This window comes from Erythrolamprus reginae, chromosome 8 (genome assembly GCF_031021105.1).
Source record: "Erythrolamprus reginae isolate rEryReg1 chromosome 8, rEryReg1.hap1, whole genome shotgun sequence".
In the NCBI taxonomy this organism is placed as follows: domain Eukaryota; kingdom Metazoa; phylum Chordata; class Lepidosauria; order Squamata; family Dipsadidae; genus Erythrolamprus; species Erythrolamprus reginae.
In genome coordinates this window covers 31,834,629-31,853,175 of record NC_091957.1, presented here as the reverse complement: position 1 = coordinate 31,853,175, position 18,547 = coordinate 31,834,629, and the positions used below count along the sequence as shown (strand labels likewise).

General features: G+C 41.9%; 1 protein-coding gene across 1 annotated transcript in view; it reads left to right on the top strand.

The window, feature by feature from the left end:
* The window catches only part of TRPC5 (transient receptor potential cation channel subfamily C member 5), a 230,193-nt gene that overhangs the window by 138,568 nt on the left and 73,078 nt on the right, over positions 1-18,547 (top strand). Inside the window, exon 4 of the mRNA XM_070759586.1 lies at positions 749-888. Coding sequence (XP_070615687.1) covers positions 749-888 — 140 coding nt within the window. The remainder of the gene's footprint in view (positions 1-748; positions 889-18,547) is intronic.

The window sequence follows — 18,547 nt, the reverse complement described above, 5'->3', positions numbered from 1 at the left end:
AACGGGCACTTCGACTGGCAAAAGGGGTGAATTTTGGGCTTGCACACAAACACTTTTCCATTGATTGCTATGGGAAACATTGTTTCATCTTACGAACTTTTCATCTTATGAACCTCATCCTGGAACCAATTACGTTCATAAGACAGGGTATCACTGTATATTATGATTAGATGTTGGGTTGATTTAATTATTAGATAGACTTACTAAACTGGAATATTTGTTTATTCAACAACAACAACATCACCATCATCATCATTATCATCACCATCACCATCATCATCATCATCATCATCATCATCATCATCATCATAATATTTGTATGCCACCCCTCTCCGAGGACTTGGGGCGGCTCACAACAACAAATATTTTTGTTAAATAAGGATGGGAAAGCTTATAACAATTTGTTGACCCATTATGAAAAGAGGGAGAACCTATCAGGTTTTTAAAATTTATTTATTTACTTTTCAGCATCCAGCCAGAGTGGGGTTTTTTAATGTTCAATGATAGACCAATTTGACCTCTGAGTTTGTGCACAATTTCCCCCCCTCCTTGTTAGAAAGATGTTCATTTTCTGTTTATCTGTTTTATTCTCATTGATAAAAGAAATAAATTAATTTTTTAAAAATTCTCTGCTGTTATGTTTTAATTAACTTTTCCATTATGGTTCTGCTATGGCACTGAATAAAAGTGGCTAAAGCGAATTGAAAGTTTTTTTTTTCACCCTTTCTCTCCCCCCCCCCCTTTACAGGTTTTATTTGGGGAGAAATCAAAGAAATGTGGGATGGCGGTTTTAACGAATACGTGCACGACTGGTGGAACCTGATGGATTTTGCGATGAACTCTCTCTACTTAGCAACCATTTCTCTGAAAATTGTTGCCTATGTCAAGGTACCGTAAATGAGTGCAGTGCCTAGATTTCTTCTGCATTACTTTTTAAAAAATAATTCTTCCCTTAAATGACAAGGAAATTGCTTTAGAGTCCTTATTCCCCTCCAAAAAGCCAGAAGGAAATTTCTGCAAAATCCTGAGCACACTGGCATTTAGCTTTGCTCGTAGATGTGTGTGTGCGTGTGCGTGCATGTGATATATGTGTGTTGTCTTTCATTGTGCAGTCATCTCTCAAGGGTTCTGCTGTTTTCTTAGTTTCCCTGGCTTTCTTTAAAAACCCAAGGGAAGCATAGCAGAAAACAGGGACAGCACTGAATGGTAACTCAGGGCAATAAAATAAGCTCAAATAGGTCCAAACAGAAAAGAGAAATCTACTGTAAGGCGAAAAGGAAAAAAGAGGATGAAAAAAATGGGAGCTTTTTGCAGAGAAAATGAATAAGACATGTTTTTTGGGACAGTTTTACTATGGATAAGTAGATGTCCAAGACACCCACAGCTTTGCTGCGTCTCTCTGTGAAGAATGGGATACTTCACCAAGGCTTAATTGCTCATGGCCAACTCACTGGGGCCATTTTCCATGCAGCCAACACCCCCCCCCCCCGGGCAGGACAAATCACAATGGACAATTCCATGCGGGCTAAGTCAATGTGATAAGTGTTATCAACCACTGTTTCTTCAACATTATTTCCAATTTTGTCAATGGAAATAATGTTGAAGAAACAGTGGGGGATGACACGAGCCAAGGTGACGCAGTGGGTAGAGTGCAGTACTACAGGGCACTAAAGCTGACTGCTAGATATGCAGGTCAGCGGTTCAAATCTCATCACCGGCTCAAGGTTGACTCAGCCTTCCATCCTTCCGAGGTGGGTCAAATGAGGACCCGGATTGTGGGGGCAATATGCCGGCTCTGTTAAAAAGTGCTATTACTAACATGCTGTAAGCCACCCTGAGTCTAAGGCAGCGTTTCCCAACCGGTGTGCCGCGGCACACTAGTGTGCCGCGAGACACCGTCAGGTGTACTGCGGCGAGAGACGGCGGAGGAGAGTGGGCAGATCGGGCGGGCAATGGGGCAGGGCGGAGAAGCCAGGGGCGCGTTTGGCCGGAGGCACCTACTGCCGCACCTCCCTGCCCCTGCCTCCCCACGGTGCCTCCGGCCAAACGCGCCCCTGGCTTCTCCGCCCTGCCCCATTGCCCGCCCGATCCGCCCACTCTCCTCCGCCGCCACCTCCTGCCTTGGGGCGAGCAATCCGGGAGTCCGGGACTGTGTGGCTTTGCGCCATGAAGAGAAAACGGCCGACTTTTCCCTGCTGCCGTTTTCTCTTCATGGCGCAAAGCCACACAGTCCCGGACTCCCGGATCGCTCGCTTCTCCGGTCAGCAAAGCCATCTGCCCAGGAAAGCGCTGCGCTGGCCGGAGAAGCGAGCGATCCGGGAGTCCGGGACTGTGTGGCTTTGCGCCATGAAGAGAAAACGGCCGACTTTTCCCTGCTGCCGTTTTCTCTTCGTGGCGCAAAGCCACACAGTCCCGGACTCCCGGATCGCTCGCTTCTCCGGTCAGCAAAGCCATCTGCCCAGGAAAGCACCGCGCTGGCCAGAGAAGCGAGCGATCCGGGAATCCGGGAGGGCGAGGAGGCTGATGGCTGCTGCTCACTCCACTCTCTCTCCGGCTCTCTCTCGCTCTTTCTTTTTCTCTCTGTTGCTGGCGTGGTGAACGAGAGAGAAAGAGAGAGAGAGAAAAAGGAGGGGAGAGAGAATGAGAGAAAGAAAGCAAGAGAAAGAGAGGGAAAGAAAGCAAGAGAGAGAGAAAGAAAGGGGGGAAGGAGGGAGAGGGAAAGACATAGAGGGAGGGAAGGAGGGAGAGAGAAAGAGAGCAAAAAAGAGAGGAAGAAAGAAAGAAAGAGGGATGGAGAGAAAGAAGGGAAGGAAGGAAGAGAGAGAAAGAGGGAGGGAGAAATAGAGTGAAATGGAGGAAGAGATTTTTTTTTGTCCAAACTTTTCTTTAGCCCCCCCCCCCCGCCCCCCCTTCAGTGTTCCCCAGAATTTTGAAAACATGAATAATGTGCCGCGGCTCAAAAAAGGTTGGGAAACACTGGTCTAAGGAGAAGGGCGACATAAAAAAACGAATAAATAAATAAATTTATTGCATTGAGTTATCCTGTGTAGAATTGTCCCATGGAAAAATGGCCATGATCACTTGGCTAGGAAGTTGTCCTAGATTCTTTTCAGTGACCCTTAAAGGAAATCGTTCTTACATAGAACCTCTGCAAATGCTTTTGGCTCTTTTCTTTAAAAAAAATGTTTTTAATTATATTTTCAAAAACAAGACAAAACATTAATGTACATACATAGAAAAACAACAAAACATACAACAAAAAAAGGAGTTCTAATCACTCCGCTCTTAGTAGAAGTCTTAAAACAAACTCTTTGTTAACCAGATCATACTAAAAGGAAAAAAGAAAATATGCTTATATTTTTCTATTATTTACACGTATTCCTATTTATTTACAGTTTTATAATAGTACACTATATAGTCTTAAATTTTTAAGACTTCTGTTCAACCAATTATAGACCCTATCCCAGGTTTTATAATATTCAGTCTTTTCTTGGCCCTTCAACCACCTCATCATCATATCCAACTCTGCACACTCAATAATTTTCCTAATTATTTCTTCTTCTTTTGGAACTTCTACATCCTTCCACCTTTGAGCAAAAAATATTCTTGTTGCTGTTAAAATGTGTATTATCAGATGTTGTATATCTTTTTTATATTTTTGAGGTAGCATACCTAATTTAAAAAAAGCCAGGGTCTTTTTAACTTCCTGTTTTGTAATTTCTTTTAACCATTTTTCAATGATATTCCAATGTGATTTATCTTTTGGCTCTTTACTTTCTGATGCAAATCTTGATTCACTGGTACTACCCTGAGTTTACCCTGGTTTGCCCGACCTGAGGAAAGACGTAGCAGCAGATGCTAAGAGAATTAAATAAGAAAATGACCCCTGACATCCTCTGAACAAATATGTTCCCAGCCTGCCGACTCAGAACTAGGAACAGCTTTATGGCAAGAACAAACATTCTTGAGGGTATACAAGAATAAAACTGAATTAAAAGATGGAGGAAGGAGATAATCAAGGAAGGATTAACATTAAATGAGGATATGGTTGAAGGATCTGACTTCCCTTATAATACCTGGCGAACCCTGAATAGATCGAGTGTCAGAGTACCTAAATGAAAACCAATATGGTCATGTGGAGGCTCTTAGCAGATCATTAACAACCAGTGTGAATGTGGAGAGACACAGAGCTCGGCCCATCTGTTGGCATGTTGGCTACTATCAGAAACATATGCTGATAATGACTTATTTTTGGTCAATGACAAAGCCAAGAAAGTGAATTTAATCTACCAATTTCAAGTTTTATCTAGACATAGAAGAAGAATTACCCTGCTTTAGGAATAGTCCTTCAAACAAACCATGACTATAAATGCTGCTTAAAGTTGGGCTCTTTGGCTTGCACCAAGTTCAGATGTCGTGTTGCTGTTCCTCTGTTTAGTTATTTAAAAGTTTGGAAGCTTCTCAAAATAAGTTTTGGCACCCTGCTTACAATTAATGCAATATAAAATTCATATCTGAAACCCAGAACAACAGTCAGTGAAAAAACAATCAATATACTGTAAACAGCTGGACCAGAGAAACTAAATCAGCAGAAATAAAATTAAATGCAATGTGAAAGGGAATAAAAAAATACATCATCGAAGCACCTTTGGTGCCAAAAAATTAATGGAATATATGTCAAACTTGCTTCCCTATAAAATTTATTCTAAAACTTTGAGAGGAGGTGGTTATTACTAAAGTAAGCAAGGATTAGCCAAAGTCGTTAATTCCCACCCATTACAGATAGTCCTGCACTTATAACCATTTGTTCAGAGAATGTCTATGGAGATTTTCTATCATCCAGGTCAAGAGCCCCGGTGGTGCAGTGGTTAGAGTGCACTACTGCAAGTGACTTCAGCTGGGCACCAGCTGCCAGTAGTTTGGCAGATTGAATCTCAGTAGGCTCAGAATTGACTCAGCCTTCCATCCTTCCAAGGTTGGTAAAATGAGGAGCCAGATTTATTTTTATTTATTTATTTGTTTGTTTTGTCCAATACACAATAATACACAATGAAGGTTATAGAGGATATACTCGAGTAGAATGTATTAAAGGAAGAATAGAAGAGAAAATATAGAAATAAAATATAACTATGAGAGAATAGTAGAAAAGATATAGGGATAGAAGAGAAGATATAGGAGATATAGGAGAGACTATAGGACAGGGGATGGTAGGTACTCTGGTGCACTTATGTACGACCCTCTCTGGCTTCTTAGGAACCTGGTGAGGTCAATCGTAGACAGTCCAAGGGTAAAGTGTTTGGAGTTAGGGGATGATACTACAGAGTCCAGTAGTGAGTTCCACACTTCGACAACTCAATTACTAAAGTCGTATTTTTTACAGTCAAGTTTGGAGCGGTTAATATTAAGCTTGAATCTGTTGTGCGCTCTTGTGTTGTTGTGGTTGAAGCTGGAGTAGTCTTTGACAGGCAGCACATTGCAGCATATGATCTTGTGGGCAATACTTAGATCATGTTTGAGGCGTCGTAGTTCTAAGGTTTCAAAATCTATGATTGTAAGTCTTGATTCATAGGGTATTCTGTTTCAAGTGGAGGAGTGAAGGGCTCTTCACTCCTCTACTCGATTATTGTTATAATGGATAGATTATTGGGGGCAATATGCTTACTCTCTCTAAACCGCTTAGAGAGGGTTGTGAAACGGTATATAACTATATATGCTAATGCTATTGCTATGGTTGTTCCAAAAGTGATCCCCCCCCCCCCTGAAAAGCCAACTAGACTTTCAAAGTGTGACTTTACAATGGTTAAATTGGCTGCTGTCAGCAGCTTAAATAAGATAATTTATTTAAATGTTTATTTATTACTTGGATTTCTATGCCCCCCTTCTCCATAGACTCAAAGCGGAAACAATACAAAAAGGATATGAGAAACCCATTAGTTAAAAACGAATCTAAATTTTATCTAAAACCCCAATTATTATTTTTTAAACCCAATAAGTCACATTCATTCCATTTATGCTCATGGCTGGAGCAGAGTACCCATGCTCAATCCTCTGTAGATATCAATAGTTCTTCATTTCTGTCATCGATTTCCATATACAACCAGCACTCTGAGGCTAGCATCTTATACTCATAAAAGGTAAAGCTTGGAAAACTTCATTGGGGACCAAGCCACAGTTCCTCCATACAGAGCCTGATGTGCTTTCCATTAATCCCTTGAAGCAGTAATGGGCTGCCAATTTTTTTACTGCCACACTGTGGGTATGGCTTATTCTGTGGGTGTGGTTTGGTGGTCATGTGACTGGGAAGGAGTTGCTTACCGGCCATGTGACCAGGTGGGAGTGGCTTGAACAATCATCATCGTTGAAATGAATTGTTAAGTCCTTGACTTACAACCTCACCAGTGTCTCTCGCTGGAGTGACAATTTGCTTCGCATTTCCCCTGCTCCCCTTTCCGAGTTGCCCCCTGCCTCAGGCTGGGTAGCTAGGTGAACAGGTGCCAATCAATTGTTGAGAAAAGAAGGGGAGAGGAAAAGGGCCCCCTTCAACTCCTGCCGATGCTGATCTCCCTGTTGCTTTCCGAGTAGGAGGAGGAGGATGGGGGGGCGGGATTTAAAAGTATTGGAAAGCCAAGGGAGAGTTACAAGGTTATTATTGCCACACGATGCCTTTTCATCTCAGCTGCAGGCAGAATGAGAGCTTTGCAAGGGGAAAAAGACCACAGCCCAGACTGCTTTGGCACGGCTCAGCTCAGCTCTCCTTCCCCCCCCCCCTGCTGCTGGTGCTGTGTCTGTGCTCCTCGCTTTTTTCCTCTTTCCTCCTTCCTGGCCTGGGGAGGTGGCCGCATGAGGCTGGAGGGGAGCTGGACAGGAGAGAGGGGAGCTTGTCCGAGGCCAGGAGGGAGGAAAGAGGGAAAAAGCGAGGAGCGCAGACGCAGCAGCAGCAGGAGGGATAAAAAGGAGAGCCCAGCCGAGACTGGTAATCCCGGAAGTGACTGCCGCCAGTCAACTGGAGCTTCATTTCCGCCGCTGGAACTGTGTTCCACCACGTCCTGTCTGCTGCCTACCCCTACCTTGAAGGTAAGCCAAGTTTGCACACTTCCTAACAACAATACAAGGACCTCTTTGTAAAAATAACTATTTTTAAAGTACAGGAACTCCTCAATTTACCACAGTCCACTTAGTGGGAATTTTGTAGTTACAACAGCACTGAAAAATATGACATGACCATTTTTCACAATTATGACCTTTGTAGCAACATTCAGACATCTTGCAAATATGAGACATCCGACTCATATTTATGACCGTTGCAGTGTCTCGGGGTCTTGTGATCACCTTTTGTGACCTTCTGACAAGCAAAGGTCAAAGGGGAAGTCAGACAACTATGGCGAGAAAAGACATAAAATGGGCCAGAACTCACTTAAGAAATGTCTTGCTTAGCAATAGAACGTTTGGGCTCAATTGTGTAAGTTCAAAATCCACCTGCATACAGGCAGGGTGTCTAACTTACCAGTGCCACTGGTACTGATGAGCACGCAGCTCTGAGTGACTGGCGGGTGCACGCGAAGGGCAAGATTTGGCTTCTGCCCAGGAAAGAAATTTTGTGAGAAGATGCATGGGTGCATGAGATTTTTTTTTTTTTGCTTCCAAGCATGTGTGGAAGCAAAAAAATCACCGAAAATCATAAGAACCTAAGAAGAGCCATACTGAATCAGGCCAAAGCCCCTCGAGTCCAGTATTCTGTGTCACCCAGTGCCCCCCCCCCAATTGTCCATGGGGATCTTGAGCAGAAGGAGAAAGCAAAACCCTCCCTTTCCCTTGACCCCCCAAAAATGGTACCCATTTGAGGCGCCCCTTGGGCATCTGTTTCAATAACCATCTATGATACACTTGGCATCCATGAATCTGTCTAATCCTGCCTTGAAGCTATCCAGGCTGACAGCTGTCACGACCTCTTCTGGAAGGGAATTCCATAAACCAAGGACCCTCTGGGTGAAGAAATATTTCCCTTTGTTTGTCCTCACTTTCATACCTGTGAGCTTTAGGGAGTGACCCCTCGTCCTAGTATTGTGTGATAGAGAAAGGAATTTTTCTCTATCCACCTTTTCTATCCCATGCATGATTTTGTACACTTTGATCAAGTCACCTCTTAAACGCCGCCTTTCAAGGCTGAAGAGACCAAGGTGTTTCAACCTGATTTCATTTCCTTGATCATACTTGTTGCCCTTTTTTGCACCTATCAGTGAAAACTCTCTTATGTGCACATCCTCTTGTGAGATTTTGCTTCCTGTACATGCAGGAGCCAATTCTCACTCTGATGTGTGCACCCACCCACTGATCACCCGGAGCTGTGCTACCAATGTGCCTCCCCCCCATTGCGGTAGGAACTCAATCCTGCCCGTATAGCAAGGAAATGATCCTTTTTGAGGGGCCACCTTTGATTGCTGCCTGTGTACTTGCTGTCTTCCTGTCAAACAAACCTCTTCACTAGTTCAAGCAATTATCCTGAGTTCTTTTAATACCCAGCTTTGACTGACCCAAGAAATTGAAGAAGCTTCTTGGATGAGAAGTGAAATGTTTTCAAAGGGAAACCCCCCCCAAGAAACTCCAGTTGCTTTTTGGAAAAAGCACATCTGGCACATTTGTTCATTTACTCAAAGCTACCATGGCAGTAAAAAAAAAAAATCGCAACCAGTCGTCACATGAGGACCCAGATTGTGGGGGCAATATGCCGGCTCTGTTAAAAAGTGCTATTGCTAGCATGTTGTAAGCCACCCTGAGTCTAAGGAGAAGGACGGCATTAAATCGAATAAATAAATAAATGTACAACTGCCACAGCATCTCCATAAATGACTTGATTAAAATTTGGGCAGTTGGCAATAGGTATGTATTTGTGACAGTTGTAGCATCGCAGTTGTGGGATTCAAAAATATTTACTACCGGTTCTGTGGGTGTGGCTTTGTGGGCGTGGTGTGGCTTTGTGGGTGTGGCTTTGTGGGTGTGGCAGAGGAAGGATGCCGTAAAATCTCCATTTCCTCCCCACTCCAGGGAAAGTTACTGCAAAATCTCCATTCCCTCCCGATCCTCTGGGACTCAGGAGGCAGAGAATAGATGGGGGGAGGGCCAGTCAGAGGTGGTATTTACTGGTTCTCTGAACTACTTAAAATTTCCGCTACTGGTTCTTCAGACCCAGTGAGAATCTGATGAATCCCATCTCTGATCCTGAGGTCATGTGATTAGGAAGAACTAATATAAGGAAAATGTGACTAATATTAATATCTAGATCTAGATTTCATTGTAATTCCATTAGCTTAATTTATAATTTGGATCTTGGCATCTCAGGGTGTCTTGTTTAGTGAGAATTCAGCATAGAATGCATGTAGAAGGGGCAGAAATGGGAAAATCTCTTCACCTAATGCATGGAGACCAGTCTGGTTGGACAAAAAGGCAGTGCAATAATCCAATACAGTGTCGATGTGTGGTGCATAGGGTAGCAGCATTGGAAGATTAGATTGTAGCACTGAATTGCTCTCATGGCCATTATTGGGTTGGAGAAATGGGTGGGGGGTTTTGGCCCAACTTTCTCTAGTCCTTTCTCTTATGATGCTATCAAGAAAAGCAAGGTGCCCCAGTTTCAGCCATTGTCCTAAACCATAAAATGCTTTGTTAGGTTTTTGGTTTAGTGCACAGTATGAACCCAGCTATTTGTGGCTTATTCAGCAAAGCATATTTAATCAAATTTAATTGAATTTAATTTCTCATTTTCCTCCAACCTTCCCGTTCCCCCTATTGTTTCAGAACCAGTTTGGATTTAAAAAGAGAATGGAGCACAAAAATCTACAAACATTTTTCCTGTTAATTTCTTTTAATGTAGGTGTTTTGTGTCCTAAAATATATTATTGGGAGAAGTTATTTGCCCTAATATAAAATGTATTGTATAAGCTCACCTACCACGTTTCTCATTTTTGTACAAATGAGTTGTACAAAACATGCATCACAACATTTAGGGCAATGCAGATATTATATTACAGTATTTAGATGGGTTCAAGTAACTGAAGTGACTTTTTGTTAAACTGAGAGGCAATGAATTATTCTTTTTTCTTTCTTTCTTTTTTATACTCTTTGGAAAGACAGTTCCAAAGTCTAAGTGCCATGATGGAGGTCCAATTGTTCCATCATCACTGACATCTGATTGAGATACCCTATTTTCAACTTTAGAAAGTTTCTGTTTGTCTAGACCAGGATCTCCAAACTTGGTAACTTTAAGACTTGTGGATTTCAACTCCTAGAATTCCTCAACCAGTAAGATTTAGTTGATGGTGGTGGGTATTTCAGGCAGAGGATGGGGGAAGCAGAATGAAAGCTGTAAGTCAGTGATGGTGAACCTATGGCACGGATGCCACAGGTGGCACTTGGAGTCATATCTGCTGGCACGCGAGCTGTTGCCCTAGCTCAGTTCCAACGTGCATGTGTGTGCCGGCCAGCTGATTTTTATCTCACACAGAAGCTCTGAAATGGCATTTTTGGCTTCCAGAGAGCCTGTGGGGGGATGGGGGAGGGCATTTTTACCCCTCCCTCTCAGCTCCAGGAAAGCCTTTGGAGTCTGGGGAAGGCAAAACATGAGCCTACTGGGCCCACCATAAGTTGGGAAATAGGCAATTTCTGGTCTCTGGGGGGTGGGGGAAGCTGTTTTAGCCCTCCCCAGGCATTAAATTATGGGTGTGGGCACTTGTGCATGCATGCTCTTTTGGCACCCAAGGAAAAAAGGTTCGCCATCTGTTCTGTCTGGGTCACTCCGGAAGCTATGACCAACCCAAAAAGATAAGCCAGACACACCGGTTGAATCCAAACACAGTTTTACAATGGTAAAGAGAAAAGAAGCCAACAGAAAATGTCCTTACAAGTCAGGAAAACACTGGAACTCCAAATAGATACAGGAAGGCAATTGTTCATACAAAAACACAGGATCCTTGATGACAAACGAGGCTGTTGCTAACAGGCACAAACCTCCCACAGGTCTTCAAGACTGCTGGGCCACGAGCCAGGAACAAAACGCTGAGATAAAAGGCAGATAACTCCAACTCCACTGTGATAACACTCCACGCTGCCGAAAGAGTTTGCCTGCCTTATAAACCCTTCCCTGCTAATGAGGACCACACCCAACCCCCTGGTGTTCCTCATTCAACGCTGATAATATCTCTTCAGTTGCTGCCTCCTTTGATCTATGCGTCTCTGTCACATACTAATGATAGCTTGTGCATCGTCATCCAATGACTCCAAAGACTCCAAAGAATCCAAGCTACTTGCTTGCGAGAGCCCTTCCCCAGGGCTCCCAGGCCTTTCTTCCTTGTCACATTCCTGACTGTAATCTCCTCTGTCTGGCTGCCAAGAACTCTCCTCTTCGCTCTCAGCCTCCCCCGGGCATGGAGCCAGCAGAGACGCAGCTGGTCTTTGCTCTGACTCAGGCTGAACCACAACACCATCACTGCTCCAAGTCCATTCTTGTGCACAAATTCTAAAATGTTGGGTCTTTGCCAGTCTTAGAGAGACCTATAGTCATTAATGAATGACAGTGGAAAAAAAGAAAATATGTTTAAATTGTCTTTTTGTCTGATGGTTGCCAATGCTAGTGTCAGGATCAAGATCTAGGAATGACACATGAAGTCCTGAGTTGTTTCTTTATGTTGTCTATACAGACAGAATCTTACCAGACTAAAGCAACTATCTGCATAGATATACTCGGTGAATTGCTAGTAAGGATCTGCCGTTGCACTCTTCCTGCCTACCAGACATCCCAAGCTTTTGCTGCTCCTTTGACCTCTAAGAAAAAGCTCCTTCCTCCTGCCACTCAGGATTAAATTCCACCACAGCTCATGACCAAACTAGAAAACATGAACTTGCAGTAATAAATGCTTTTAATTGCATCTATCTTTCGCCTGGAGACTTTTCCCTGAGCAAGAATTGAAACCAGGAGAAAATAGCAGTTATATCACTTACATTTGGTTTGTTTCTCCTACTTCCAGTTTGATTCTAATTTTAATTATTAGAATATGTATAACTTCTTAGGGCTTTGATGCCATTTAGGATCTTTTCAATGGCCTCTATTTTTCCTTTTCTTGCTTAGCTCCAGAAATAAGTCCTAGCCACATAGTTCTTTACTGTTTTGCCTGGCTGTTCAGTATTCTTAAATACTGAAATGTATTTTAACATTCTTAAATGTTCTTTCTTGGACATTGAAAATATTTTGTACCTTCTGTGAGCAGAGATCAAAATTCAATGATGTTTAAAGTTGAAATATGGTAGGCACCATGTTTCAAAGTAAAAATGTGTTCCAATCTTGACATCGATCATTTCAAAAGTAACAGAGTGCTCTGGCCTTGAAACAAACTATTCTGATTTCAGAATGGAGGTTGGAACAGCTCTTTTTAATCACTGGAACGCTTCCAGTGTACTCAGAATGAACTGTTTGAAGACTGGCATGGATGTTCTGAGGTTGAAATATTTTGACAGCAGAAAAAAAACCTTTCATAATTCACATAACATCACCTCTGAGAACAGGAAGCCTTTCCCACATACCATTTACTAACTTCTGGTAAATATTCTACCATGCAATGATCTGTGGTCAATGAGATCAAAAGTTCCATATACCTCCCAGTGACCAATAAGGGCCCATGGGGCTGACCTTCTCCAGATCCCATCAACCAAACAATGCCAACTGGCAGCAGTGTCCCCTGTAATTTTTTTGGGGGGTGAGCGGAAAAGTATAGTGTCTGAGCAGCAGTCCCTTTGGGACTGGGCGGCACAGAAATATTAAATAAATAAATAAACAAACAAACAAATAAAAAACCCACCCTGTTTTGCCTCAGAGAATTTCAAAATAAAATACTGTACTGTGTGTCTATAACAGTGAGCTCATATTAGGGCAACTCTATCAATATCAAAATGCCACTTAAATAGTTGAGCTAGTTTCAAACTAGATTTTGATTTTCTTTCTCTCTTCCTTACTCCCATTCTTTTTCTTTCTCTTTTCCTTCCTCTCTTTTTTCTATCTGTTTCTCTCTCTCTTCCTCTCTTCCCCTCTCTCTCCTTCCCTCTCACTCTTTCCCTCTCGGCTTCTGGGCAGGTTTGAAAAACTCTGAGTTGATAATGATTTTTAAGTGAGCGATTGCTCACTGCTCAGCTTAGAGGGAACTATGACTGGCAGGGCCGCAAGGAAGGGCCTTCTCTATGGCAGCTTTGGTTCTCTGGAACCAGCTGCCCTGGGAGATCTGTACCCTCCCCACTCTACTGGCCTTGCACAAAGGCAGCAAAGACCTGGCTTTTCTGGCAGGCCTGGCCATTGACTGAATGAGATACCATCTAGATCCAGTTATGAGAGATATTGAGAGATATGTATGGCTTTTACTATGGGTTTTTAATTGTTTTTTAAAAACATTCTTTTAAATATTGTTTTTATTTATTGTAAGCCGCTCAGAGTCCTTGAGGAGTTGGTCAGCATATAAATTAGATAGATAGATAGATAGATAGATAGATAGATAGATAGATAGATAGATAGATAGATAGATAGATAAGTTGTTTTATTGAAATCAGTTTCATTCTACATACAGTATTTTAAATTTCAAGTATCCAACAATCATTCACAGAAGTTCAAATAAGATCAGTTGGTCCATGCATTAACTGCAAATGTGGTTTACATACACAAGCCATGTGGCTGAGTCAAGGGAGGAGTGTCCATCTCCTTATAAGTGATGTCCAGGTGTAGTGTTATCTGGGCATGACTTGAGAAAGGGAGGAAGAGATGCTACTTAGAGAACAGCAATAGCAACAACAGTTATAGAATAGAATAGAATAGAATAGAATAGAATTTTATTGGCCAAGTGTGATTGGATACACAATGAATTTGTCTTGGTGCATATGCTCTCAGCATACATAAAAGAAAAAAATACATTTGTCAAGAATCATGTGGTACAACAATTAATGATTGTCATAGGGGTCAAATAAGCAATGAAGAAACAATCAATATTAATAAAAATCTTAGGATACAAGCAACAAGTTACAGCCATACGGTCCTAAGTGGGAGGAAAAGGATGATCAGAAGGATGAGAAAAACTAGTAGAAATAGAAGTGCAGATTTAGTAAAAAGTCTGACAGTGTTGAGGGAATTATTTGTTTAGTAGAGTGATGGCGTTCGGGAAAAACTGTTCTTGTGTCTAGTTGCCTTGGTGTGCAGTGCTCTGTAGCGATGTTTTGAGGGTAGGAGTTGAAACAGTTTACGTCCAGGATGCGAGGGGTCAGTCAATATTTTCCCCATCCTCTTTTTGACTCATGCAGTATACAGGTCCTCAATGGAAGGCAGGTTGGCAGCAATTGTTTTTTTTTTCTGCAGTTCTGATTATCCTCTGAAGTCTGTGTTGGTTTTGTTGGGTTGCAGAACCAAACCAGACAGTTATAGAGGTGCAGATGACAGACTCAATGATTCCTCTGTATACACGGCACACAGTGCTTTACAGCCCTCGCTAAGCAGTTTGCAGAATCAGCTTATTTCCCCCCAAAAAACTGGGTCATCATTTTATTGACCTCGGAAGGATGGGAGGCTGTGTCAATCTTGAGCCAGTCAGGATTGAAATGCTGAACTGCTGGCAGCCAGCAATCAGCAGACTGCAGTACTGCGTTCTAACCACCACAGAATAATCAGGTAAGAAAGGGCATAGACTACAACAGGGATGGCGAACCTTTTTTCCCTCAGGTGCTGAAAAAGCGAGTGTGTGTGCTATCATGCATACGTGAGTGCCCACACCCATAATTCAATGCCTGGGGAGGGCGAAAACAGCTTTCCCACCCCTGGAGGCCATCTGGAGTCCGGAAATGGCCTGTTTCCCAACTTCTGATGGGCCACCCTTTCACCTTTCCCAGGCTCCAAGGCTTCCCTGCAGCTGACGGAGCATAAAACTCCTTCTCCCATCTTCCTGGAGGCTCTCTGAAAGCCAGAAACGTCCTCCCAGAGCCTCTGTGTGAGTCAAAAAGCAGCTGGCCACAAACACATGCACGTTGGAGCTGAGCTTGGGCAATGGCTCACGTGCCAGAAGATATGGCTCCGCATGCCACCTGTAACACTCGTGCCATAGGTTTGCCATCACTGGACTACAACATCAAACAGACAGAGACTCTGAGAAAAGAACCTCCCTAACTGTTAAGTGTATATGGCAGAAGATTTGTAACTATCAGACTGACAAGATTCTGTTAATGTAGCTTTACCGTAAAGTCGAATTCACCCACCTGGTCGTCTTTCTCTCAGAATTACCTGAGACTGCTGACATCAGGTCTCTTTGACATTCATTAGTATTTGGAATGCTGCCTTGAGCATTTGGCAAGAAAGAGCCAAAACTACCCAGGGCAAGAAAAAGATGAGTAATTGAAATGTTTCTTTTAATTGAATTGAGCTCATTAGAGTTTATCCTTCAGTTTTTTCTGCGTTTTCCCCACCTAAAACAAAACATTATGGTTTGGAAACTGATTTAATCATGTTCTCCCTTTGTTGTATTCAAGCAGACATATTGGCCATGAACCATTCACATTGGGGAGAAATTTGTCACAGACCACAAGACATATTTAGTAACCTAGAGCAGTGTTTCCCAACCTTGGCAACTTGAAGATATCTGGAATTCAACTCCCAGAATTCTGGGAATTAAAGTCCAAATATCTTCAAGTTGCCACGGTTGGGAAACACTGACCTAGAGCTCTTCTGGCATTCATTTTAGTCTTTCAGTCTCTTCTTGTAACTTCCAGATGAAGACCTAGTGAAGTGTTAAAAGTGGATTTTCTAAGGGCCTTCTACAAATCAAGTTCTACCCATGATGTTCACAGATGTAGAGAACAGACTGAACTGTCAGAAACCATTAGAAATCATGTAGAAATAGGTTTGTGTGAAATTTCAGATCCTCTGTGCTGGAAAAGAATTATTTTTGTTTTATTTTTTAAAAACAAGTTTAGGTATTCTTCATTCCTATAACTCAACTGAATTTATGTCTTGGTCAGAGGCAAAGCAAATCCATTTGTATTTCCTCCAAGGGTGGGAGATAAACTATCTGACCTTAAAAAGTAAGCAAAATATTTGCTCCATAGTTCTAGAGTAGAATAATTTCTTTCTTTCTTTTTTTAGAGAGAGAGCATTTCTCAGTGAAGCAGCCATACTGATGGCAGCCATTTTGCTTTCTCTTGAAATGAACTGCTACCTGTTGGCTCAGCTTTCAGTGAAGATTCCTTTATGTCTGCAGTGTTTTGCTAGGCAACAACCAAAAATAATTATGTGGAGGAAGATGGTTGCAAAGTCATTGGGACCACCTCATGTAAGCCCTGTCGTTATAATTCTCAAAAGAAGAGAATAGTTGTAGTTCAGGATTGAATTGTGCAGTCCTTACTGCTCTCTGAGCATGGATCTTTCTTTGCAGAGGTTTCATTACCCAACTAGGTAACCACATCAGTGCTAGATAGGAGTACAATTTGCTCTCTCTTTATACTGTATATAAGCGGCTTGACCTGTCAGTGTTGATGAAAGGGTTTTTACTGCTCAAATAACAGCCTAGTCAAGAAATCATCAAGGTACAAGGCAGGAGGCCTACCATCTCAGATAAATGATTGTCCAATCTCTTCTTTAAAAGACACATTAAGAGTAATGTGTCTTAGCTGAGATGTTCTCCTCTTCTCCAGAACTCCCCAGTTGGTTTCATTAAGAAGGAGACATTAAATAAAATCATATTATATCACCTTAGATGTTTGTTTTCTCCAACAGTTGATTTGGTGCAGAGCAGAACTACAATTGTGCAATTTTACAATTTTCCCTTCTGGGGAAAATATATAATTTATTTCTCAATTATTCCCAAAGACTGTAATGTTAAATATTTATTGCAATTGTCAATGAGACATATCCCATCTCAAAAAAGAAAAAATCTTGTTGAATTCGCTTTGGAAAATATTTGACAAACCTCTCTGAGTGCCCCACTTGTTTTTCTTGGCAAGCAAAATTCAAACACAACTTTATTTCAAACTCAATGTTTTGAGATCACCCTGGCCCTTTAAGTCCATTGAGCTCAGAACAAAACTGAAATAAAACTGCTTCAGCTGTTTTGAGATTTGTTCCAGTGGAAGCCAGCCAACTCAATTGTTCCAAAGTGACATTTTGATGGGACTGTTTTGTTCTGAGCTTGAAATAAGATGCAGTTCCTATTTCATGCATGCTCCTAATGATTGAAGGTGGTTTCCTTGGGTTTGTTCTTTAATCACAGGATAATTTATCAAGCCTGGTCACCAGGATTGTGTCCTAAAGGAAGGGAGAGATGACCTACTTGTTTTGGTCTGCTATGTCCATGCATTGGGAATCAAGTACAGGTAGTCCTTGACTTATGACCAAAACTGAGCCCAAAATCTTTGTTGCTAAGTTAGGCAGTTAAGTGAATTTTGCCCCATTTTATGATCTTTCTTGGCACAATTGTTAAGTAATGTATTGCAGTTGTTAAGTTGGTTAAAAGTGAACCTGGCTTCCCCATTAACTTTTCTCATCATGGTGACCACATGACCTTGGGCATACTGCAATGGTCATAAGTGTGAAAAATTATCATGTCACTTTTTTCACTGCTGTTAGAACTTTAAACAGTCACTAAACAAACTCTATTTGTCTAGTTCAGAAGAGAAGGATTTAGGGGTAGTGATTTCTGACACTCTCAAAATGGGTGAACAATGCGGTCAGGTGGTAGGAAAAGCAAGTAGAATACTTTACTGCATAGCTAGTGGTATAACAAGCAGGAAGAGGGAGATTGTGATCCCGCTGTATAGAGCGCTGGTGAGATCATATTTGGAATACTGGATTCAGTTCTGGAGACCTCACATACAAAAAGATATGGATCAAATTGAACGGGTCCAAAGACGGGCTACAAGAATGGTGGAAGATCTTAAGCATAAAGCCTATTAGGAAAGACTTCATGAACTCAATCTGTATAGTCTGGAGGACAGAAGGAAAAGGGGGGACATGATTGAAACATTTAAATATGTTAAAGGGTTAAATAAGGTTCAGGAGAGAAGTGTTTTTAATAGGAAAGTGAACATAAGAACAAGGGGGCACAATCTGAGGTTAGTTGGGGGAAAGATCAGAAGCAACGTCAGAAAATATTATTTTACTGAAAGAGTAGTAGATGCTTGGAACAAACTTCCAGCAGACATGGTTGGTAAATCCACAGTAACTGAATTTAAACATGCCTCGGATAAACATACTGTATATCCATCCTAAGATAAAATACAGGAAATAGTACAAGGGCAGACAAGATGGACCATGAAGTCTTTTTCTGACATCAATCTTCTATGTTTCTATGTTTCTATGTTAGTCTACCTGCTTGCATGCATTCATGTCTTTGGTGTGTATGTGTGAGAGAGAGAGAGGGAGGGAAGGAGGGAGAGAGAAAGAGAGAGAAAAAGAAAGAGAAAAAGAAAGAGAAAGAGAGAGAGAGAGAGACTGAGTGTGAATGAGTGGAACGCTTTAACAACATGAAATAATGTGCCTCCA